The 25,202-nt window shown below is 40.9% G+C and overlaps 1 protein-coding gene across 1 annotated transcript in view; it reads right to left on the reverse strand.

The window, feature by feature from the left end:
* The window catches only part of Col25a1 (collagen type XXV alpha 1 chain), a 373,933-nt gene that overhangs the window by 151,608 nt on the left and 197,123 nt on the right, over positions 1–25,202 (reverse strand). The window contains exon 5 of the mRNA XM_035451853.1: positions 7,273–7,290. Coding sequence (XP_035307744.1) covers positions 7,273–7,290 — 18 coding nt within the window. The remainder of the gene's footprint in view (positions 1–7,272; positions 7,291–25,202) is intronic.

The raw sequence follows: 25,202 nt of genomic DNA on the forward strand, positions 1-25,202 counted from the left end.
TCACAAACAGCCTAGTCATAACCAAGTAACCCCAACCTCTGTGTCCAATCGACTCCCAATGGCTGTTTCTGAGGGTTCACATGAGTTTCCAACATGAACTCATGCTTTTAGGGCCACTTCAGTTTCTCTTCTGCTGATTCATAACAACAGTTCAGAAGAATTGAGACTAATAGTAAACACAGGAAAACTGATATGTTTTTGTTTTTTCCCTCATGTCTCCCCTGAGGAAAATACAGGCAGGTATTTTAGGTCTTTGCCCTTCTTTCCCTGTGGGTCTGCATTTCCAGCTTTTCATTCTGTCCATACTTTCACTATCCAGTCAGTTCTGCAACGCTGCCATCTCCCCGCCCCCCCCCCACGTGCGTGTGCAGATGGTACCCCCTGGCTGCCTCTACAGGAACCGGGGCAATGCTCCATGTAGTGGACCACTTTGCTTAGCTTCCTTGGCCAGCTTTCATCTGGGTCTTCTGCTGCCTTGTGAAGATTTCTAGATATTCTTCCTTCTGGTTGTAGTCTGTAAAATTACTTCCTCTTTCTCTACAGATTTCTCTTCTCTAGGGACCTTGTTCAATTCCAATGTCACCTCTTACCCGCCCAGTCTGTCCCTGCCTATTGGCTCATCTACATCTTCTTGTGTGTGCACGGTCCTGGTCCCATATCACTTGGTCCATTACTAAAACCTGGTCAGTTTTCTTCTGAGAAACCATGTTTTTATTCAGGATTCTGCCGACCCAGGCAGTGCAAGGGATGGGGTTGGGGGTGGGTGGGGCTTTCTCCTGGAGGGATGCAGCCACATGCTGCCTCAAGGCTGGGTAGCTGAATCTACCGATCCTTGGCTGAGGTATGTACACACTGCACAAGTTACACACATGCAAACTTACTGCAAGAGTAAAATTTCTCTCTGAAACTCAAAACTCCACTAGGCATTTTCCAAACTGCACAACAGCCTACATGACTGGGTAAGAGGTTTTGTGTAAGGTGTACCACCACTCATCAAAAGAAAGTAATAATTAGTGATATTTATTTACTATGTTCATGGAAGGTACATTACCTTTGATTTGTATTCTATTCAATTTTTGTTTATTTAAAAATTTTCTTGTGTACATATATGTATAGTGAATGTGTATCCATGTGTGTACATGTGGAGACCAGAGGAGAACTTTGGGTATTTGCTCTTTTCCTCCCTGCTTCACTCCTTGAGGCAGACTATCAAAGCTTTAAGCTGGTGAGCCAGTGATGCTGGTCACAGGTGCCGAGTCACAGGCATGTGTGCACACAACAGTGCCCAGCATTGTATGTAGACGCTGAGGATTGAAAGCCAGGTCCTCACGAGTGTGAAATGAGCACTCTTTCCCACGAGTTATCATCCCACACCCGCGATTCCAATTATCTTTTTGTAAGAAGAAAATTTGTTGAACATGAGTTACTAGAGTAGATTTGTTCTGATTTAAGATACAAATTTAGCAGTAGAATATACTGGTGCTTTGGGAAGAGGAGTGGGAAACACACCTAAAGTATAAAGGCAAAGCTTTACTTAGTGATGGAGTAGAGATCCACACTCACTATGTTAGCCGAAGGGAGACTTTGAAAACTCTGAAACAATTTAAAGCATGCCATGTCACTGGAGAATATTGTGAACACTCACAACTGTGATTTTTAGAGAGGCCTCTACATGATAACTGTACCCAACAATAACTAATGAATTTTCAAAAACTTCTTAACTTTAATTTTTCCACAGTATCCGCACATACGGAGTCTATTATTTTCTTCTGCTTGTCCAGCGGGTGAAGTGTCACCTGCAAGGACAATGTATAGCAGTACAAGGGCATCAAGTCTTTATGGCTGTACTTTTGTTGAGTGCTTAGGGAAGAAGGAATTTCCGAAGGCCTTTAATCCTAACACCTGTGTGTGCTATACACCATTTTTGAGTGCTTCATTATGTATTGAATCAAATCGTTCTCCCTTTACGCTGAAAAGCTGAGGCATAAAGTTAGAGAAGTGGCTCAAAGTCACGCCTCTCAGAAGTGGTAGAGAAGAATGTTAACTCAGGTGTCTGCCACCAGCGCCCAATTCCCTCGGCTCTATACAACGAGTTTCATATGCTGCTTTAAAAGCAGACTACAGAAGGCTGACATCTTCAATGGGTTTATCAGGCGCATAAAAATAATCACTAAATATGAATGAATAGATACATATGTATCTATTAAGCAGAGTTTACTGTGGGATTCTGAGTAGAGGTCAGTAACAGAGCATTGATTAGCATGTGCAATGCTTTGGGTTTAGTCCTTGGTACTAGGGAAAAAGTGCATTATGCATTTTCTACCAACACTGTATGGAGAAACTGGGATTTAAAAAAAAAAAAAACAGGAGGCCTGGAGAATGGTAACAAATTCCATGGTGTAAAGCAATACATAATCAGCTCAATTATTCATGGAACACTACAGGTTATCTTCATTAATCCAGATGAAATGATAGGTAATGTATTTTATAGGAAATAGAGCATAGAGTTGGCAATAGAACTTTTTAAATTAATTTTGTTGGAGATAGTTCTATCTTCTACACTATTTAAATATGCAAATGGGCATGCAAAATAAAGACATATGGATTACAGCAAAATAAAGAAATAGTTATACCATGTATAGTCTTAATAATAGAACCCATCTGCAGTACAGTGAAGTCCTTCATGCCGCAATACCAGTGATTCTTAACTAAATTCTCCAAACACTAAACCATTTGGGCTTGTATTATTATTCTGTCTGTTACATAGTTACAATAAAATATTCTTTGCAAGAGTATTGACTTATCTAGGTGATAATACATTACTGGTTTCACACAGCAGTGAGCAGAATCTGAGCCCTGCACACCCATGTGCATAAAGGCATGCACACATTTTTCAAATTTCTTAGGGAATGTATGTGCTCTCCTTTTGCCCCCAAATCAGACTATGTGAATCTGGAAAAAGCTGGATTGAAACACAAATATGAAATATGGGAATTTCTAAAGTGTTAGGTTAGAAGGAGCTTCATACATAATTTAAAACATATGAATAGAGAGTTAAATACTGTTCCCCCAGTACAATATTTTACCCCAGAAGAATTCTTCACAAGGCATATACAGCTTGAGCTTAGTAAATGTTAATAAAACCTTGTGAAGTGACAATGATAATATGAGAGCAAAGGGGGAAGGAAAGGCAAATGGGGACTCAGGGCAGGGGGAATAGTGACATTTTCAACTTCTTTCCAAGTGTCTGCAAACACAAATGGAAGCTGCTCGCCTCCGTGCACAGTTGTCTGATGGCATTTGCTTGTGGTTTGCTCTTACATTTTTTTCTCACTGGGTAATACAGAATTACAACATGCACACCACTTTAGTACTCAAAATTCCTTAGGGAATTACAGCTACTTTATGTTCACATGCAACTCCAAAGATGAGTTATGAGGATGGCTCTGAGACTGCGAAAAATGATACGCAAGAAAAATGGCCTGAAGGAGAAAAAGGTATCTACTCACTTCTAAAGACACACAGGGATATTGGGGCCACATAAAAATTTGATGTATTCTTAAAGCAGATATGATAGAGTCCTGAGAATATTTTTAAAGCAATTAGTGTGTGTAATTTGTGTTTATTACATATTTGTCAATGAATACTAATGTTTAGGCCATATATTACTTTCTATGATGGCTTTGATTAGGAGAATCAAAACCAAAGCTTTGAACCCTAGAAATAAATCTCTCCATGTGCAATAAAGTAAGTCAGATGTAGAGGAGAGTAAAGATGAAAGAAAGCACAGATCTTGCATCAAAGATCAGAAAATCTGTTAAGGACCAGAAAAGAGGGCTGAAGAGATGGCTTGGCAGTTAAGAGCACTGGCTGCTCTTCCTGAAGACCAGGGTTCAGTTCCCAAGACCTGTACGACAGATGCCTATCATCTGAAACTCTAGTTTCAGGGCATCTGACACCCGCTTCTGGCCTCTGTGGGACAAGGAACGCAAGTGGTACACAGAAAAATAAGCAGGTAAGACACCCATATGCTTAAGATAAAATAGTTTTTTTTTTTTTTTTTAAGAAAGAGAAAAGATGCTTGGGAATAACTACAATGACCCAAAAGACAGTAACAGTTCATTTTTCCTGAGTGCTTACCATGTGCAGGTATCATATTTCACACACAACACTGTAACTTTTACAACATGTATTAAGAAAGGACATTGCTTTACATGTGTGGACATTGCTACCCAGAGTGAAGGATTAATTCATCCAGGAGGTGGAGGTAAAAAGGGACACAGCCTGGATTGGACTTGAAACCTGTCACAGGTGGGGTCAAGGTCATCCTCAGAAATTCTGGGCATTGAAGAACCTTCACACTTTACTGACAGGTTTTCCAAAGGAGATATACAAATGGGAAACAGGTCTATGAAGAAGTGTTCAGTATCATTAACAATCAGGCAAATGCAAATGAAATTATAAGAGTTGATGCCCCCACTGCTAGGATGGATACAATCAAAAAGGCAAAGAGAGAAGGTTTGGTGACGATCTGGAGAAAATGAATTCTTCCATTGTTGTTAGAAATGCTAAACAGAACATTTATTACATAAGACAGTATGTCAGTTCTTCAAAATCTAAAAATAGAATTACCATATGGTCCTGCATGTTGAGATCTCTACACTCCCATGTTTATATACCAACCAAGATCTGGGATCAGCCATAGTGTCCATTGGTGAATGAATGGAAAAGAAATGGGTTACACATACAATGGGCTATTTTCTTAGCCACAGAAATGAAATCCCACCATTTACAACAATATGAATGAACCTGGAGGACAATATGTTCAATGAAATAAGCCACACACACAGAGAGAAATTCTTATGATCACATATGTAGAATCCTCTTGCAACAAGAAACATAGAATGGGCCTGAGTATCTTAATGCGTGAATGGAAGACTGTGGTATGTATACATGATGGAGTATTATCTATCTGAAAAAGGAGCTATTTTCTCTTTGTAATAACATGGATGAATTTGTAGTGAGATGTGCTATGTTGTGAATACTGTGCTAGTGAAATAAAACAGACAGAGAGGGGCAAATAGTGTATGATGATTTCCACTTGTTTTTAGAACCTTAAAAGTTAGACTTAATAAATGTATAAAACAGGCAGAAATGGGGACATGCTGGAGAAAGGCACAATCAGTGATCACATGACAAGCTCTGAGGCTTTACTACTACACAATATGGGGAGAGGCGGATAATTTAATTGTAATAACTGAACAAGGTATGTGCACATGACCTCAAGTTTTGTACTTGCATGTAGTCAACATTATCAATAAAGCATATTAATGTTTGATATTAATATATTATCATATTCCAATGTAATAGATATGTGTAATTTTTAAGTGAAAAATAAAGCACAGAATAATCACCAAACAGAGACTGCACCTGTCTTATTCACCACATTTCACAGCTCTACTGCTAGACTATGCATCCCATCCATTCCGTACACAAGACCCTCTGAAGCAGACCCGAAGCGTTGGGATTTAGCACCCAGACTCGACTCGAGAGTGAAGGAATACAAATCAATGGCTCATCACATCAACTTCCTGTTCCTCTGTGTGAGGGTTCTGGGGAATCTCTGCATTGTCCCTCTGTAAGATGTTCAGCAGGAAATGCCCTCTGTCACCCATAGAAGTCATTCATTCACACACATGTCTACTTCCTGTTCTTCTACCATCCCAGTGTCTTACTCCATGCCCTCATGATGTATCCTAGGTCACTTCTCAAATGTTTATGTCCATAAATTATTTTAAGAACTGCTTTTTGATGCTGGGAAAGGTGATCTAGACTAAGGAAGAGGTCCTATTGAAAGTTAAAATATTATTTTCTCTCCAAGCCACTTCATTGTGCTGTGTGACCCTCCTTTCTCGAAAGAATTGAGTGCTACAGGGCTTCCAGATTTAGATGCCGTCTTTATCTCTACTCCAGTTGGACTACTATGTCATCCAGGTAACTTACCAGAAACACCAGCATGCGTGTGTGTGTGTGTGTGTGTGTGTGTGTGTGTGTGTGTGTGTGTGTGTGCGTGCACGAGAGAGAGTGCACAGACACACCCAGACACACATGCACTTTGCAGAACTATTATTGGCACTGAGTGAAACAAAGCATGAAAAGCAGTCAACTATATCAAGTTCAGATTCTAAGAAACCAAAACTGTCTCCTCTGAATTTATTCTGTTAACTTGAACTAACAATGAGGGTGTTCTCAGTATCAATATAAACTAAAAGTCTAACTCTTTCTTACTACTTAGTGTGAAAAGGAGTGCTGTACTATAATAAACATGGTTTTCTGTTTGCATTACTACACAACCTTATATATGGAGCTCAGAATACCTATAAATAATATTCATATCATGAAGAATGAAGATTAATGTGTAATAATTTGTGACAGTAACTACAAAGCTATCACAAAATGGCCTATCAGTTAACAAACTAGGACAGAAGTGGCATTCAGCCCATCGTGGTTAAAACAAAAAAAAAAAAAAAGACCAATGGGAGCACGAGCACAAGTAAGTAAATGCATTGTTTACATGGAAAGCAGTATTTAAGGCAAAGCACAGTAAGCTGTCTCCTTTCAGTGGCCATTAGCATCCTATATACCGAGGTTGCAGTAGACCTTTTGAGTTTGAATTTGCTATACTATCTGTGAGAACTTGCTTCATTTCTATAATTCTATCTTTATACACATTCCTCTACCTCTTAAAAATGGTTCACTTTCTTCCATACGATTTAGTTTGAAATATTACCTGTTGGCTGCATTTTCGCTTACTTATAAATCATGTCTGCAGCCATTGGTTTGTGTTGAAAGTCGAGAACAAAGTCAGTATCCATCTACACTGAATCAGAAGCAGCTAACGGGATCACAGGGTACACATGAGTCTGAATTCATGGCTGCATTCGTACTCCATTAATCAGTATCTAATGCATGCCAGCCCATGCCCGTATGAACCCAGTCACTCTGCCTCTGGGGCACTGGTTTGGGTCAATTAAGAGTTTTACTCAGTGAGAGGGCATATTGTTAACTTGCCATCTGGCCCAACAGGTGAAGTGGCTCACTCAACCCTAAAGAGTCCCCAAGTGTCACTCGTGGGCAATAGTTGGCCTACTAGGTAGAGGCACTATTATCAGTTCACAGCGTTCTTCAATTCTTAGAAAATGATTGAAGGACAACTCCCCCACTAGAAAAACCATAAACTGGAGTTAGTTGGCCAGAAAAGGGATCGCTTACCTGGGGGCCAGGCTGACCCTGAAATTGAAAAGAAGAAAAACAATTATAAAATTGATGTTTATAATGAGTATTTTCAATATATTACAATTTAAAATAGTTCTCAACACCTTTAAAATACTTCTAAAGATAACAATATCAGTAACTTCACATTGGATGGTAGTATTTTGATCCTGTGAATTGAAAGGATTGGGCTTATGGCTATTGCACACTTGATTCAGCGTGCTCAGGCATTTGAATGTGGAAAAGCTTGTCAGAGAAAATACCCCCATATCACAGTAATGTGTGATGGGTAACTGAAAAGTTCAAGTCTTCCAGCACACATAATTACTGGCCTACATACTCTACTACGGCAGAGCTACAGTTACAAAAAGGAGTCTAGGGCTTCCTCATTCTTCCGAAGTTTGGAGGTTAATTTTTTCATAAACATCTTCCTTTTACTTTGTATAATCAAACCTAAAGACATTTTAAAATAAGGTCTGTAAGGGATCTTTGGAAGATTAAAATGCACCCCCATTCCTCCAACAGTCAATAGATTATGTGACCTTTGGCCAATCTAATCTTGGCCAATCTAATTCATTTCAAATGTCACTTTCTTGCTTAAGTTGATGAAAATCTCCAAGCAGTGTAAGTGTAAATGCTCCCAGATAAAATCAACTGCAAATAAGAGCACTGATGGCATATTGCACCCATAAAATCTCCAACTGAGTTTTTAGTCAAATGAGACTCCAGGAAAGGTTACCATCAAGTTATAGAGTCTTCTAAAATAACTAAATCGATTTTTGGGGCAAGATGGCAGAGCAGAAGCTGCCTCCCTGTGAAGCCGTGAAAAAAGGGAATGACCCTATCCCAAAGAGAACTTGAGAACAGAGTGGGGCAGAACAGCTGACAAGAAGAGAGGACCACCAGAGCCATCTGGAACTAAGGTAGGAGTACGGGGCACCAGGCTCACAGCTCTCAGGCATCCCCTTAAAAGACACCCAAGCTGGCTCTGGCAAAGACACTGGCAGTCTAACCCACGGTTCTCAAAGCCTTGAGTGTAGTGGGAGGATCAGCTGAGACAGTGACTTCAGGTGCTGGTGGGTCTATGTCTGAGAAGGTGTGGTCTATGCTGTCTTGAGAGGATGTCTATTAAATATAGCTTCTGTAGGAGCCTGAGAAGTCAATGATTCGGGAGTGAACCTGCTAGAACCTCTAGAGAGAAGTAGGTGGCAAGAGGCTGTAGCAGGTTGGGGGAAGGTAGTGCTAGACACACACATATTGAGAGGCTCAGGAAGCAAGAGGCTTCTTGGTGAAGGATTCTGGGTTTGATGGCCCTATCTTTTGCGATGGCAATGCCTTCTTTGGCAATGAGCTAAATCACTGTGCTAGCCTAAGACTCAGACTGTATGGATACCCATTGCAACCTTCTCCCTCCAGCAGGGTGTTCAGGACTGAGCAGGACCAGGAAGCTGTCACTCAACACAGCAATGGTACTCGGTGCTCTACCTGCTTTTGCTCCCACAGCACACTTGAGAAACACCCCTTGGCTTAGACCTTAGCCATGCAGATGGATGCACTGTGCAGTGTCTTCAAAGCTAAGGATGCTCAGCGGTACTCCTGCTCTAAAAGAAGGGAAGCTGTGTATTGATCAGGTGACTTGAGGTCATTCCAGGTGCAGCACCAGGTTGAGCAGGATCATAGAGACAAGTCTCCAGTTTCAATCAACCACACTTCTACCTGGCAGGACTGCAGGAAGATGCTATTCCAATATGTTGGTTTTATACTTTGGTGGGTTTGTTTATTGTTGTTTTGTTTTTCTTTTTGTAATCATTTATTCTTTTCCTTTTATATCTGTTTTGTGTAGTATCACTATTATTTTAATTTTAGAAGTAGAACACAGGTTTAAAACAAGGCAACTGTACATACAAACTCATAGTAGTTACGACAGTATGTATAACACAGTTCAAGGTCAAGCCATGCAAAATTGAAGCATGGAGAGTGATGGAATTATGAACTCTCAGGCCTATCCAAGGATGCACTGGCAATTGATAGCTTCTGGGAGAAAAGAAAGTCAGTTTTCTTTAAGACTTCTGCCACTGACAGGCTGACCACAAGTTTTGGGTGGAAGGCCACACATCCAAGAATACATGGAGAACACAAGTTGGACTTGCTGGGAGCGGGAAAGAGAGAACAAGAAATTGGTTGGGTAGAGCTGCAGGCGTGGATCTGGAAGGAGTTGGAGGGTATCATCAATAGGTCAAAACTCATTCCACAAAACTCTCAAAGAACTAACAAAGACAATCCTTAAAAACATTTAAAGCAGCATGAAAAAATATCCTGTTTCATATAGAAGACAACTTGATTTAAATATAGAACTATCTTCAAATTATTTTTCTGTGATATGAAAATAGGCTTATGTAAATCTATTGGAACCGATCCATTTTAATCTTTGTTATTAGTTAAATATATGTAAATATATTTATATTATATATATATATATATATATAATATAAATATATTTGGTTTTTCAAGACAGGGTTTCTTTGTGTAGCCCTGGCTGTCCTGGAACTAGCTTTGTAGACCAGGCTAGTCTCAAACTCAGAGACTGACCAGTCTCTGCCTCCTGAGTGCTGGGATTAAAGTTATGTACCACCACTCCCTGGCCAATACATTTGTTATTAAATAAATCTGTGCTTTGACAATTTCACACTTGTATATGATGCATACGGAGCCTCCCACCACTCACCCCTCACCCTCCTTCTCCCTCCTCTCTTCCCTACAAATCTTTTCCTTGAGTCCCTTGATTGACAGACAGAGAAACTGAAACTCAGAGAAGAAAGTTGGATGTCGGAAAAAAAAGTATAGGCTGAAAAGTCAGAATTAGCCCCCAAACTAATTGCAAGGCTCAAGCATTTCCTTCAGCCTTCTGCCTTTGCTTCTACAATATATTTTAAGGTTATTTATCTTTATTTTATGCAAGTGGATGTTTGCCTGAATGTGTGGATGGGTACCATGTGGCTACATTGTGTCTAAGGAGACAAGAGGCAGTCAGATCTCCTAGAACTGGCCACAGATGGTAGTGAGGCACTACGAGTGTTGAGAACTTAACCTGGGTTCCTTGGAACAGCAACAATTGCTCATATCTGCTGAGCAATTTCTCCAGCCCCTCCCTCTGAAAATGAAGGCTTACAGATTTTTGCAAAGTCCCTGGCAATGACTCCGGGTTAATTGTCTTTGACTGAGGAGACTCTCAACTTCCTGACTGTTCCTGGACAGCTGTAGTGTACACCCTCCTCAAACACCTCAGTGATAAAGTGTTTTCCCAGAGACTAACCACCAAAGAAATGCCTTAGAATTTCCTTATAGCTTCAGATGGGTTCACTGAGACACAGAGGTCACTTTTCCTCATGGTGGATACTTTTCTGATCCATCGTGTTGGAGATTTCTAGTAACTGTAAAAGCCAAACTTTTTATTCGGGTTTCTAAAATGTGTACTTACAAATTATGGCTAACAGTCACAAAACCCAACAAGCTGATTTTTTCCCAAATGAAATTACCAAAAAGACTCTTTCTGCCCATGCAAATCTTTGAAGTTTTTCTACAAATCAACATTTGAATCAAGAAAAACCAAGAGCCATGCCAAGCCAAACAGTTAAATCACTGAACTCCTGAAGTCAGGACCCTGTGTGAAGAAGCAGAGACTGCCCAGGCACTAAGCTGGTTGATTTACTGTCTGGCAGCAGGAAGGCCAATGCTCTTGCCCCTGCCTCCCTCCCTGCCCCTGCCCCTGTCCCTGCCCCAGCAGGAGGGAAGAAAGGGAGCCTCCAGGAGGAGTAGACTCTAAAAAGCTAATCAGAACAGTGTGGTGGGAAGCTATCAGCCAGTAGCTGACGCTTGATGGAAGAGTGTTCCAAGGAAGCCGAGCACTTTGGGAGACAAGTGAACCACAATGAACATGATAAATGAGCCGACCCATCACTGGGGTATGCATTGTTACTTGAGGCAATTAAAGCGCAATAATGGCCATTCTTTGTTGGGCTGTTATCACAATTATGGTTGGCAGAAAGTGCTAAGGCTCTTTTCAAATCGACAAAGTCATTTGGATTTCTGACTGAGGTAATTAGTTTCACTACATGACACTTTTTTTTAGTAGTCCCTTTCAAATGAGACAAAAGCTGTCTTTTTTTTTTCATTCAGCACATGCACAGATAGGGATACAAAAGTCAGTTTAAAACATGGTATTATTTTAGATATTGATTTGGGTCACGGGATCACAAATATCTTTGGTCAATGTGAAAGAAAAGCCTTCCAGCCACAAAAGCTTAAGGAGCTGTTAGTACGGCACACCTTGGCACACCTCTTAAGCCTCAGATGCACACCCCTGGGCAGAAAGCTTATTTTCCTTTCAAGGTGAAGACGAAGCTCAGCTAAAGCTGCAGAGCCACCGAGCTCTAGATGGTGGTGGGGCTCTTCCTAAGGGCTGGTGAGATCCTGGCAGGGAGCCTGTAGCTGATCAGAGTTGCCAGCCTAGAGTGTGTGGCAGGTATGTGAACAAGGAGGAGTCTTAGCCACCTTCCACGCGTGGAGCCTGATAACATTTCACTCTCCACTGGATCAGGGCTTCACCTTTAGGAGCTTTCAAAATGGCTGCTGAATGTGTATGTGTTGGAACTGTTCAGACTGGCCCATGGGGGTTGATGATGATATTTTCAAATATGAGCTTAAAGGGCTGCTGCTGTTGTAGTGTTTACACTTTAAAGTAGTACACTTTCTGATCTCCACTAGGAAGGGGAAGTCAAACTAGAGGAAAATTGTTACCCTTACACTTCTAGCATTGCTTTCTTAAAGTGTGAGAGAGAAAGGAAGCAAGAAGGAGTAATTCTGAGCATGTCTGTGGGGCATTTTGTCCATTACTGATTGACATGGGAGGCCCAGTCCACTATGGGTGGCACCATCGCTGGGCAAATGGTCCCAGGCTGTGTAAGCAAGCGGGTTGAGCAAGCCTTGAGAAGCAGGGCTCCTCCATGGCCTCTGCTTCAGTCCCTGCCCCAGCTTCCTTGGATTGTGGACTATCACGTGGAAGTATAAGATAAACTATTTCCAAAAAAAGAAAAAAAACTGTGTCCATGATTTTATAAACACCATAAGTTTGAATAAGTTTCTCACATAATTTTGTCTTTCCTAACTAAATAGCAACTTTCTCTAGTCATACCTAAACAGGATGACAAGTCACTGCCATAATAATTAAAAACATATTTTCTAACACATTACCTTATTTTGGTCTTTTATGAGTAAATGTTTGTATGTGGAACATACGAGACAGACAAATCTACTACATACATTTTGTCATCAAAAATTCCACCTAGGGAACATTAGATGATCTTTATGCATTAATTTATATCATTAAAATGTATTGGCCTAATTGTACATTGAAATTTATTCAGATCTTAAGTACTTTAAATGTTTATATATTCCATAAAATATAGTTGGCTATATTCCCAAATATTTCCTTATGATACAAAATTGAAAATGTAGTTTCCTAAAATTTTGAATTAGATATATTTATATTATAGTATACCAAGTACAGATTTTGTATTTTCTAGAATAATTTGTATAAAACATGCATTTATTCAGACATTACTGTAACCCTATTTTTAAAAAAAGGATAAAAAGAAGGGGAAAAGAAGAAAGGTGAAAGGGAAAGGAAGACAGGAGAAGAAAGGGAAGAGAGAGCGGAAAAGAAAGAGTCTTTGCCTTGAGGATAGACTGTGGATAGTTGCTTTGTAGTTTTCTGGACTTCTCAAAAGTTTGTTTCTGGATGATAGAAGTATATTACCACTTGATATCAATTCACTGCGGAACATTTCAAATGGGATCTTAGTTAAGTTGCTGTCTTCTCCCCCAGTACATCTACTTGCCCAAAAATCTAAGTCAGTGATCTTGACTTCTCCCTATTCAGAGTGTTTCAGTCACTCAAAAAAGACTGCAAACTTATTAAAATACAGCCTGCAAAGCCCAGAGATTAAGGACTGTAAATTTGCCTTTGTGAATGGGCCATCATCACCTTTAGGAGTAGACAGGGCAGAAAGAGGGAGGGAAAGGCACAGGGTCAACATCAGTGACTAGAGGCCAGAACTCCGTAGAACAAGAGTCAGGGCTGGCAGACCTTTTGGAACTTTAGTTGTTTTGCAAACCACAGCCCTGGGGCTATGACTTAGCTCTGTTATTTTATACTTATCTGAGCCTCTCCCTTTCTGGCATAGAATCATGACTGGTAACTTACAAGTAAATAAATAACCAGGCTAACAGACACATGGCTTGGTAGGATACAACAAACAAGGAACACACATGAGATAGAACTGGCTTAGCATCCATAGCTTTAAGAGGACATGCCTTTTTAAAGAACAGTTTTTACCATCTCACCAATTTCCATTACATTGTATATGCTGAATAACCCTCCCCTCTTTCTGCCAAGTTTAATAACATCCTTAAAAGTATGCCATTTTTTTACTGTCCCAGGTAAATAACTTAAAGTACGTTTACAACTGTTTCTCAGACTGCTTCAATTTATGATCATTCTCAATTCCAACTTTTGAATATCCTCCTAAAAGACTTTATAATATTCTTTACTGTCCTGAATACTTTACACCAGTAAATGTGTACTAGCATATTCCTAACACCCAAAGAGTTGATTAATTTATGACACTTGAGTCACATAATGATTATTCCAGTAAGGCAGGACCCTAAAAAGGAGATCTACTGAAAAATTGAGAAGCGGACCTTTAAGGCCATAAATGCCCACTCAGTGTCCTTCATGTTTGGGGCTGTATTAGTGTCTACCATTTTGTCACTACTCCTGTCAGAATGGGCAAAATCAAAAACACCAATGACAGTTCATGCTGGAGAGGATGTAGAGAAAGGGGAACACTTCTTCACTGCTGGTCGGAGTGCCAACTTGTACAGCCACTTTGGAAATCAGTATGGCGACTCCTCAAGAAAATGGGAATCAGTCTACCACAAGATCCAGCAATTCCACTCTTAGGCATATACCCAAAAGAAGCACACTCATACAACAAGGACATCTGTTCAACCATGTTCATAGCAGCACTATTTGTAGTAGTCAGAAACTGGAAGCAACCTAGATGCCCCTCAACTGAAGAATGGATAGAGAAAATGTGGTACATTTACACAATGGAGTACTACTTAGCAGAAAAACAATGGGATCTTGAAATTTTCAGGAAAATGGATGGAACTAGAAGAAACCATTCTGACTGAGGTAACCCAATCACAAAAAGACAAACATGATATGTACTCACTCATTTGTGGATTTTAGACACAGAGTAAAAGAATATCAGCCTACAATCCACACTGCCAAAGAAGCTAGTAAACAAGGAGGACCCTAAGAAAGACCTACATGGTCCCCTGGAGAAGGAGATAGGGTCAAGATCTGCTGAGCAAATTGGGAGCAAGGGAGGTGGGAGAGGGAGCTAGGAGAATGAGAAGGGAAGAAGAGGAGGGGTGAGGAGGACATGAGGGAGCAGGAAGGTTGAGTCGGGGGAAGAATAGAAGAAAACAAGAAAGGAGATACCATAATAGAGGAAGACATTTTTGGTTTACAGAGAAATCAGGCACTAGGGAAATGTCTGAAGATCTACAAAGATGACACTAGCTAACAATCTAAGTAACAGAGGAGAGGCTACCTTAAATGCCCTCCCCTGATAATGAGATTGATGACTGACTTATATGCCATCCTATAGCCTTCATCCAGCAGCTGGTGGAAGTAGAAGCAGACACCCAAAACTAATCACCGATCTGAACTGGAACCCAGATGCAGAGAAGGACAAGTGAAGAGCAAAGGTGGTCCAGACCAGGCTGGTGAAACCCACAGAAACAGCTGACCTGAACATCGGGGAACTCTTGCTCCCTAGTCTGATATGTGGAATACCAGCATGGGACTGATCCAGACCCCAGGAACATGGGTTTCTGTGAGGAAACCTCGGAAATCTATGAGATCTGCTGTAGAAGTTCAGTATTTATCCCTAGCATAGGTGTGGACTTTGGGAGCCCATTCCACATAGAGGAATACTCCCTGAGCCAAGACACATGGGGGTGGGCCTAGGCCCTATCCCAAAGGATACAACAGACACTGATGACACCCTATGGAAGGCCTCACCCTCCCTGGGGAGCAGAAAGGATATGTGATAGATAGGGTTTTAGTTGGGGTGGGGAGTGATAGGGGAGGATGGGAGGGAGAAGGGAACTGGGATTGTCATGTAAAACAATCCTGTTTCTAATTCAAATTTTAAAAAGTTGAAAAAAAAGTTACCAAGAGCTTCATAGATAGTGTCTCTTTGTTATGGCAACCCTGTAACTGGAGTCATTTTTACCATTTTGTAGTTGAACAGAATGAGTTACAAAGAGATTAGGCAATGCCCAGTAGTGACACAATTTCTAAGGAAAATTGGGCTGTGAACATCGGTGACTGGAACTCCTTCATTTTCATCTGTATCCTGCAAATAGCTGAAGTCATGGGTTTGGGCAGATATCCCAGAGACAGAAAGGAGCCCTGAGTGGTCTGCAACCTTTCAAATTGGATACAAACCACAGTTGATCTGATCAGCTATCTTTACATGTTCCATGAACCACACACTCTAAAGTTCCCCATGGATCCCCTGGAAAATCCTTCACCTCAGGTTAAGAAACTCTCAGCAGAAAAACAAATTGACCTAAAGGCAGGATTATGTTTACTAGGAACCTCTTTTAATCTGCCAAGAGCATCCTTAACCCATTCTCAAAGGTCAACTACTCTGGGCATCTAGTTCCCAATAAAGAACAGCGTGTATCAACCTAAAGACTCCCATACCATTGACCATCAAATAAAATCTTCTTGCTTTTCTGTCACTTTGCTCTTCTCTCTGCCCCTGACCACCCTCCACCAATAGATAGCCTTGGCAGTTTGATTCCCCAATAAACCTTCCTTTCTACCCATGGATCGACCAAGTTTGGTGGTTTCATTATGCCCTTGCTTACATTTTTCTCATTGCTATGATAAATACTTAAAAGTCAACTTAGAGAATGGTTTATTTTGTATCACAATTTGAGGGTACAGGTCCCACACAGCAGGAAAGACTGGAGGGCAGGAGCTAGGTTACATTGTAACTACAGTCAGGAAGGAAGGAGTGGTGAATGTTAGCATTCTGCTCACTTTCTTCCTTGGTCCAGGGCCCTAGCAAACAGCACCATATTACCCATGTTTAGGGTGTGCTTTCCCTCCTCCATCAACTTGGTCTAGAAAGTTCCTTAACAGACATGTCTGTTTCCTAGGTGATTCTAGGCCCTGTCACGTTGACAATCATTTTAACTATCAGTGACTAAGCTGTTAGATGAGAAAATGAAGGCAAGAGTAAGTTCTAGAGATCTCACGTAAGTGTCACCTAAAATGTCAACTGTGAGTGATTGTAAATGGCTACCTGGGACAATGTGTTTAAAGGTTTGGAGCTTTAGAAAAAGCATGCTGTGATGATCCAGCATGTGTGCCAACTGGAGTAGACTGTTTATGAGGGAAGGAAAAGGTAGGGAATAAAGGGAAATAGAACTGGGGGAAATGATTCATTTCTGTGGTAAGGTCCACAGTACTGTAGGAGAGTTGGAGGGACTTGGGTAGACAAGGAAAGAAGTGGGCTCCCTGAGATGGCTTCTTGTTCCCAGAGGATTCTGAGAGGAGAATGGCCGGAAGGCACCATATAAACTGGACCAATATAGGGAATGGAGGGACCCAAGTCCTTTATAAAATGCCCAACCAGCGTCCCTTTATCCTCCCATCCATGGGGATAAAGACGTTACTGTCCCTTGCTCTGCAGCTAGCTCTGCTCTTTTCCTAATGTTCATCTCTTTGTCTCTTCTGGGGAATGAGCTCCAAATCCTCTAAAAGACCACCAGACCCCTGCAACAGTTCTTGAAAATATTTAAAATTAGACAGCAAACTACTAAATTGGGAAAAGAGAAATGGCTTAGGGATCAAAAATAGTATGTACAAGAACACAAAAGGAAGAAGCAGCAGAGAATACAGACTACAAAAGTACACACCAAAGAGGGCAATGGGAATGGACACAGATACAAACTCAAACATAGAGACAGGATAGAAAGTGCTTGGGTCCCAAACCTCAGAGCACTTGGAGGTTGTCCATTTTGAGTGGAAATAATGAGGCTGGGAATTTACTGGTCCATTCACTTAGTAACTGTTAAGCACCTACAGTGTGCTAGGCATTCTGCACATTGTAGACATAACAGACACAGGATAAATAGATTGAGTACCTGCTATCACTCTTGTGAGGGAGGGAGGCTTTCAGAGAATGTTTATAATTAACACGGCAGAGGGCTGTTAAAAACTGAGCAGAAAATATAGAAGGAAAAGCAGGCCACGGACCAAATGAGTGGGAGGGGTGCCAATTAATAGAGTGGCCATGGGAGGACTGATAAGAGAAGCAGCAAAAGGAGGAGCAAGGGAAATGCCCACAGTGGAGACTTGTTCAGAGGGCTGAGGAAGTGACCTATTGGCTGTCTGGACTGCAGAGAGTGATGGGAAGCAAAGGGAATAGGAAACAAGACAGTACGAGTCATGTTAAGAACTTGGCTTTTAATCAGATGACACAGAAGACAAGGCAGAGAGCTTCCACCCAGGAATGCAGCATTGTCGGCATGCAGTTTGCAAAGGGTGGTGGACATTGTGAGGAAGAGCTACAAAAACAATGGTGTACACACACACACACACACACACACACACACACACACACACAGAGAGAGAGAGAGAGAGAGAGAGAGAGAGAGAGAGAGAGAGAGAGAAGTCAGGAGGCTTCTACTGCATTCAAAGAGAAAGATAAGACAGGCTGTGTCAGGAGTGAGTGTGTGTGTGTGTGTGTGTGTGTGTGTGTGTGTGTAAGTGTGTAAATAAAAACAGTGGTTAGATTTTGGTGTAAGATTTGTGAGGAGCTTGAGAGATGAGAGAAAAAGGTGCCAGGAACAATCTGATTGCTGACTAGAGTAGATAAAGAAAAGGGCATGTCCTTCTCTGGTGTGAGGAGGATCTTACAGGGGCTGAAGAGGTAGCTCAGTGGTGAGTACATGACTAGAATGTGCAATGGTCTAGGTCCCATCCTATATACTACAAAAGAAACATGAACAAAACACTGAAAAACTGTTTATATTAACAACCATTTAAAAAAGTAATTGTGAGTGCAAGCAAGCAAACCTGTAACCTGCTCGACTCCTTCAGAATTTCCTTATTATCTTACATAATGCCTCTTAGTTCATGGTGAGTTATCATAGAATTTGCATAAATACTTAATCCTGTATCCCCTATAATAAGGCCAAATAAACTTGCGACTGGGGAGAAGCCTCCTCTCCTGCACTATGTTATGATTAAAAGACTGTCAGAGAGCACTGCTCACACCTGAGCCCTCAGGCGTTTCCAACAGGGTGGAGTGGCCCACGTCTCAGACTCTACTCCATCACATTTTCCCAAATCAAGCCATGGATAGAGCCAATAGACAAAGCCCTTGTTTCCAGGTTCTTAGCCCTATCTTCCCCCACCCCACCACAGGTTCTGAGCTGGTGACTTCAGGCACTCTTTGGTGACAACATCCATCAAGGATGAAGAAGTTGCATTGGTTTCAAAAGACTTCACCCATTTTCCTGTAACACAGAGCCTTGCCTCTACTGGACTGCCCAAGACACTTACTTCATTCTTGGAGGACACTGAATTTTGCCTTAAATCACAGGCATTGGTTACTAGTGTCTCCTCCTAAACTGTCTTCTCTTTGAACAGCAAACACTCTTCGAGGCTTTGCTGTTGATTTCTGAACACTAGCAGTTGTTGTGTAGCCATTTTCCAGAAACTCAAAGATCCCTCCCAGAGCAGACAAAAGTTACCCAACTCAGACTGCTCAAAAAGTTACAAGGTTTACATGGCACCTCCCCAAAGCTATGCAAACAGTAAACAATTGCTTGAGGAGGAGATTCCCTTTGGTAGAACTACTTAACCACTGCACTTGCCACGACAGCCATAACCTCTACCACTAAGCACCAGGGATACAACACAGGCTTCGGTAATCAAAGGTGGGTCATATTCCATAGCCCACACCTTTGATGTCATACGGCACAGTCCTTGGGTAGTGGAAGACTTAATCATAAACATTTGTATTTTAAAAGCTCATCCTTATATGACCTTTATTAACCACCTACTAAATTCCAGGCAAGAATTATCATAGAGAAACCAGGAAAACCATCCTGGCCACTTCAGCAGGGAGCTTATAATCACAGATGGCAAAGAGTGATACACTTCTTCAGACCTCTATATATTCCAAGCCAATGGAGAACCTCGTTAAAGAGGGCCAAGTTGTGAAAAGTAATTAAAGTTCTCTCTTCTCAATAACAAAAAATTGTTGGTTTTGAAAAATGAGCCATCTTAATTTAGTTTTGAAGAAAAAAACTACAATTAGTGATACTGAGACTAAATCAGAAACTTTAGTGTCATCACTGAGACCAGCAGGAACACATTGCTTTTCTAACACCCTCAGTGGAGACAGGAAAGTAACTTAGCACTTTCATAGCCATTGACTAAATTACCTCTATTGATGAGGCACCACAGGTTCTTACTGAATGAGTCTAAGTAACCGCTAAGGGATAAAAGGAAGTGTTTGGTGAGCCGGTACCACAGCATGCTCCTAGTCTGCTGGGGAGAGAATTAAGCACAGGCTGCCATGCATGAATGGTGTCATGTCCCGCCTGGGCATGGCTGACTGGCCAGCCCTGAAATTGTACAAATGAAAGGAAGTGGGCTAAGACAGACATTCGTATTAATAATTGGTGTGCATGAAGTAAATTAGGAGATCCCACCAGGTCTTTCTCAGGAGGCAGTAAAAAGCTTTGGAAATAAAGTCTGCTAAAGCTGTCTTTTCAAAGGTTTTGACAAGTGGAAAATCTCAGCCATTTTAATTTTCATTGACAGGAACTCAGAGGAGACTGTCAGTTTAGTTCACACACAACACTTGCGCAAACATGCACGTGCATATACGCATGTGTGCACACACACAAAGAGTGGATGTTGCAGGAGCCTGAACTAGGAGGTATGAAGCCTTTATTCGTAAAGGCAGCCAAGGGACCTGGCTGTGTCATTAAGCAAAAGGAGGATTTGTCACCAGTGTCAGAGGGCAGCCATAGTAGAGTTTCAGGCTCCTTCAGCTCCTGTGTGTATCCCCACAAGAACCATCTATCACAAACGGGAGTCTGGTCCCTTTTGGGTAGTCATGTTGCAGGCAGGAACACCGAGAGGATGTCCCTGTCTGAAGACAGAGGTCATACACTTCACCCAAACCAAACCATGATTCAGATTTTCAAGTCTGTTAAAGAAACAATCGATTTCAATCAATTTGGAACCTCTTTTTTTTTTCCCCTTTTTGTGAGAGAATATGAGAGAATGGAATTTTAACCTGTTTTTCTTTTGTAGAAAAATGTCTAAGTTTCCCAATTATTTTCAGTAATTCCCTTTCATACGGAGCAGATAGGTAAAGAATAATGGAAAATATTAAATCCAATTTTAAATAATCCTGTAGAATTGTATTTCCTCTAACCTTAGTCAAACCAAATACTTTACAGCAATATTCCTCATCCAATCTCACATCACCATGGAATAAATTTTCACTCTTACACAAACATTAACCTTTTTCTAAAAGAACATTCAACCAGAGAAAATTATACCAAATTATACCAACAATTTAAACTCAATTCAATAGTAAATAATTTCCCAAATTTTCTCCCAATTCTGTTATTTAGATTAAGGTAAAACAGAATTAACAAAATGTGGAGATTTAACTCAGTACTTAAGCGATAATCATGTAATTAAAGGATCATACAGCTTAAAGAATAAGAAGTTCTTTCATAGTGCTGTTCTGACCCTTACCTCAGCAAGCCTTGTTCTCCATTGTAAGGTACTAGCTTATAGCTAATTGAAAACTGAAAAACATCTTTACCTACACATTATTTCCTAAGATACCAAACCCTTCTCCCTTGGAAACAGAATGCACATTCTCCTGTATCCTAAGTGTTGCTGAATATGGCCTAGAGGAGAGGAGCATGGGAAACTCAAAATGAAATGTCTGGAAAACATGTTGGTTGCACTTCAGTAAGAGACAATGCCATGCAACAGGTGTGGCATGAAGACTTGATGAATAGAACTGTTGATACCTGGACCATTTGGAAAGGTGCACACTGGAGAGGAATTGAATCAGATTCAGCACTATGTGCCACTGTGTCCCTTGTCTGTCTGTCTCACCAGAGGGCTCCTGGGTCAGGGTGACACCGTTCCTTCTCCAGGTCCCATCTGAGACACCATTTGGTTTTCTAACTTCAGAAAGTGAGGTAATAACATGAGCTCTGTATCTAGTGCTCTTAGCTACTCAAGTTTGTCTAATTTCAGTGTTTTTCCATTGTTTGAAGATAAAATCATAGGGAAAGATTCTTCTAAAAGATTTTTTCCCCCACTTACCAGAAACATTTGAGCAATCTGACTGAAGAGACAGTATATCTCAGTCAATTTGTACAGATGCAGTATTTCAAGATGGTACGAAAGGTAAAAGTTTGTGTGTCAAATATTAAACTTAATACTCTATATCATGAGGCTTTTAACATTCCATCACGTGCATATACATACACAGCACACATGTATACACGCATTTGGATGCTTAAGCAAGGAGCTTAACAACTGAGATCCAGGTGATAACTGTGGTGGATGAAGTCAAATCTTTAGCTGGTTTCAATTGTAATTTTAAAGTAAGCACTTTGGATATCTCTAATTTAAGATGCTATGTAGATCCCATTCACAGAGGGAAGAAAGTTGAAAACAGCTGTTTTCTTCTTGTGAGAGATTTATCATAATGATTTTATGGTCGGCCACCTTTCATATATCCTGTCCACCAATAAAAACATGGTGCATCAGAGAAACACCTCAATCCTGAAAGGATGCTGACCTCCAGACTCCAGACAGAAACACTAACGTAAACCATTCCTTGCCTGTCACCAAACACTTCCCCAAGTAATGCCTGTATGTTCGTAAAGCCTAAATTGCTGACATTATAGTAAATGTATTTTAATTGACTGAAAGTTCCACAGGTTGCCACTATCCTTTATGGCAACAGAATGAATGAATTTGTGGTAATGTTTCTGTGACTGAAAACATTCTAGTTCCTATTTTTAACAGAATTATGTCCTATTATATGCTTCAATATCTAAGTGTGTTGTCAGACTTTTAGAAAGTACTGGACGTTCTGAAAGTGAGAAGGAAACAACTTCCTGCTCTTTTAGTATATTTCTTATTGACAAAATAAAATTTTCCCCTCCCTCAAATGATTCAGATGCTACTTCATTTGCCTTATGTTTTTGATTAGATAGCTGCACATAGGAAACTTCCTATTATAGGAACTATGCAGTTTCTGTAACGAGTTTCCTATAAATTATGATATTTGATATGAGCTCAAGCAATTTTTCATTTTGTTCAGAAATTTCCAGTGATCTGAAATTGCCATCAGCTGTTGTATGATCTTCAAGTGCTCTTCTGAATTCTATTGACATCATGAGATTTAAGTTTTAAAGGAAGGGGGCATTTCCCCCATCTAAAAAGGAAGGCTAATGCCTATGGGAAAATAACATTCCTAACAAATAAAACCCAGGGGGCCTGGTCAGCAAAGTGAATTAATCCCCATCTTTCATACAACTTTCAAACCAGTGAACAATGTGAGATTTCAGAAACAGTTCTTTTTCAACTCATGCAGTGTAAAGTCCAACGTCTGTATGTAGTGGCAATGCCAGCTTACTAGGTGCAGCTAGTCAATGGTTAGAAGATTAACTTTAATATGCAAAGTAGATGGCTGACTAGGGGTGGAGGGGGCATCAGAAGAAATAATCCCCACAACTGGAAGTGGAAGCTTAGGTCATTTCCTATCCAGGGATATTCCTGGGGCATATTGGGTAATAGTCAAAGTATCTGAAAGGACCCAGCCAAGTTAATTAGTTCCACTCCAAGGGAGAGTTTTTCACAAACCAGTTCTTATTCTGTACCATGGATTAGAAGTCTAAATAAAAGGCTACATATGGTGAAAGATATATACATTCAGCCATTACTACAGACAGGCAGTAAATTTTCTGGGGGCCTGCAGAGTGCTCTGTAGCCCACTCTTTCAACTTCCCCTCTCACCTGTGAAAAAGCCTGAACCCGTATGCCACTGACTGTTAATAATGCGCTCTGGAAGCAAGCAACTTGAAATTGTTCCCAAACTGCAAATCAACAGACCATGTATGTACGTCTACTACTGTCGAGTGAAATTATGTATCAGAATAAAGGGCTGAATCTGCAGTACAGGACTCAAGTATGCTTTCATGTAGCCTATAAAATCCATGGGCTCTGGGCAGCACAAAGCTCTGAAATGCTTCTGTTTCCACTCCCAGAAGGATATCCTAATATAGATGCAGTGAACGGAAGCCTCCAAAAGGAAGTCTGTGATATGAAATTTAAAATAATTGTTTTTAAATTTGTAGTTTCCAGATTGGGTTTCTACCATGCCTGCCAAACCTTCCCCTCTTTTGCTGTGGGCTGGTTATACAAATATGGATTTCATTTGTGTATTCACAGAAGGAAATGGTGATTCAGCCACTTTGTGGGTATGCCTTTAGGCTTCTCCTCCACCGCCCGCAGAACACTGGGATGGTTCCTGAGCCAGGAGGAAGGGATGGAGTACACAAGTGCAGCAGTGTTGGGAAAGGGCAACCCTGGCTTCTCTGGCTTGGGTGTAAAGCCTCTGCTGGTACCTCCTAGTAATGATGCCTGCCTTCCCTGGCCAGCCCCTGCAGTTTCAAGGGATGTCTTTATCCTGCCCCCTAGCATGGCCTCCACACAAGAGAACTGCATCACCTCCATCTTCTTAAGTATGGGTTTTCAAATGTCAGCCATACAGGAGTGTTCAATATTGAAATGTGTCAGGCGGGAGTCCATCTTGTCACTTCTCAAAAGTGTACGCCTGATTTATTTGCAATGAAGAGATCAAATATGAGCATTCCAGTCATTGTTATCCGCTTGTCACTTAGCCATGAGTCTGTCTCCCTTAAAAACTATGAAGTGAAGCAGAGCAATGACAGGTATTTCTAGAACTAAAGCACACTATGAAGGCAGCTAGGGGAAAAATTTCACCAACAGTGTCACCCAGTTAACATTATCCTTGCAAGCATGCTAGCCTGCCTGAGAAGATATGGCCATGGGAGCAATCATGGAGCAACTATATTGGGGCTAATCAACTGTTTCTCTGTTGGATTGGAGGCAATACACGTCTGATGCTATACATCTGGCAAAACCTAATGACTGGAGAGGCCATGGGCCAAATCAAAGAGCATGCTACTCAGATTGCCTGAACATGAACATGGTGTCAAACTTCATTCTGAATATTTGTCTTTATGGCCGTAGAGTAGTTCTACCCTCATCCTGGTACAGAGAAGTTCATTCATGTATAGGGCCTTTGTTATCTAACATCCAACAATATATTGCTGGATATTAGCAAAGAATGCATGCCAAGTCACATGTGTGTATTACACTTCCCAGTCATAGTTGGAGGTTTTTACATAGAATATGAAAACTGAATTAAGTCAAGGCATCAAGGAAGGAGGAGGAAGGGTTTACAGCGACAGAAGAAAGCAACACAAGTCTGAGAAACAGTTTTAAAGGTGTCTGTTTGGAGACACTGGTGCAGTAATTTTTTTGATACATAGGCAGGACTGTGGAGTTCAGACATTTGATCAAATACTGGCTAGATGCTACTGTGAAGACATTTGTTAAGATGTGATTGTATTTTCCCTGAGTGACGTTTAAGTCAAGCTTATTACTCTCAATGGGGAGGGGGGCTAGGCTTCCA

This window comes from Cricetulus griseus (assembly GCF_003668045.3).
Source record: "Cricetulus griseus strain 17A/GY chromosome 1 unlocalized genomic scaffold, alternate assembly CriGri-PICRH-1.0 chr1_0, whole genome shotgun sequence".
In the NCBI taxonomy this organism is placed as follows: Eukaryota; Metazoa; Chordata; class Mammalia; order Rodentia; family Cricetidae; genus Cricetulus; species Cricetulus griseus.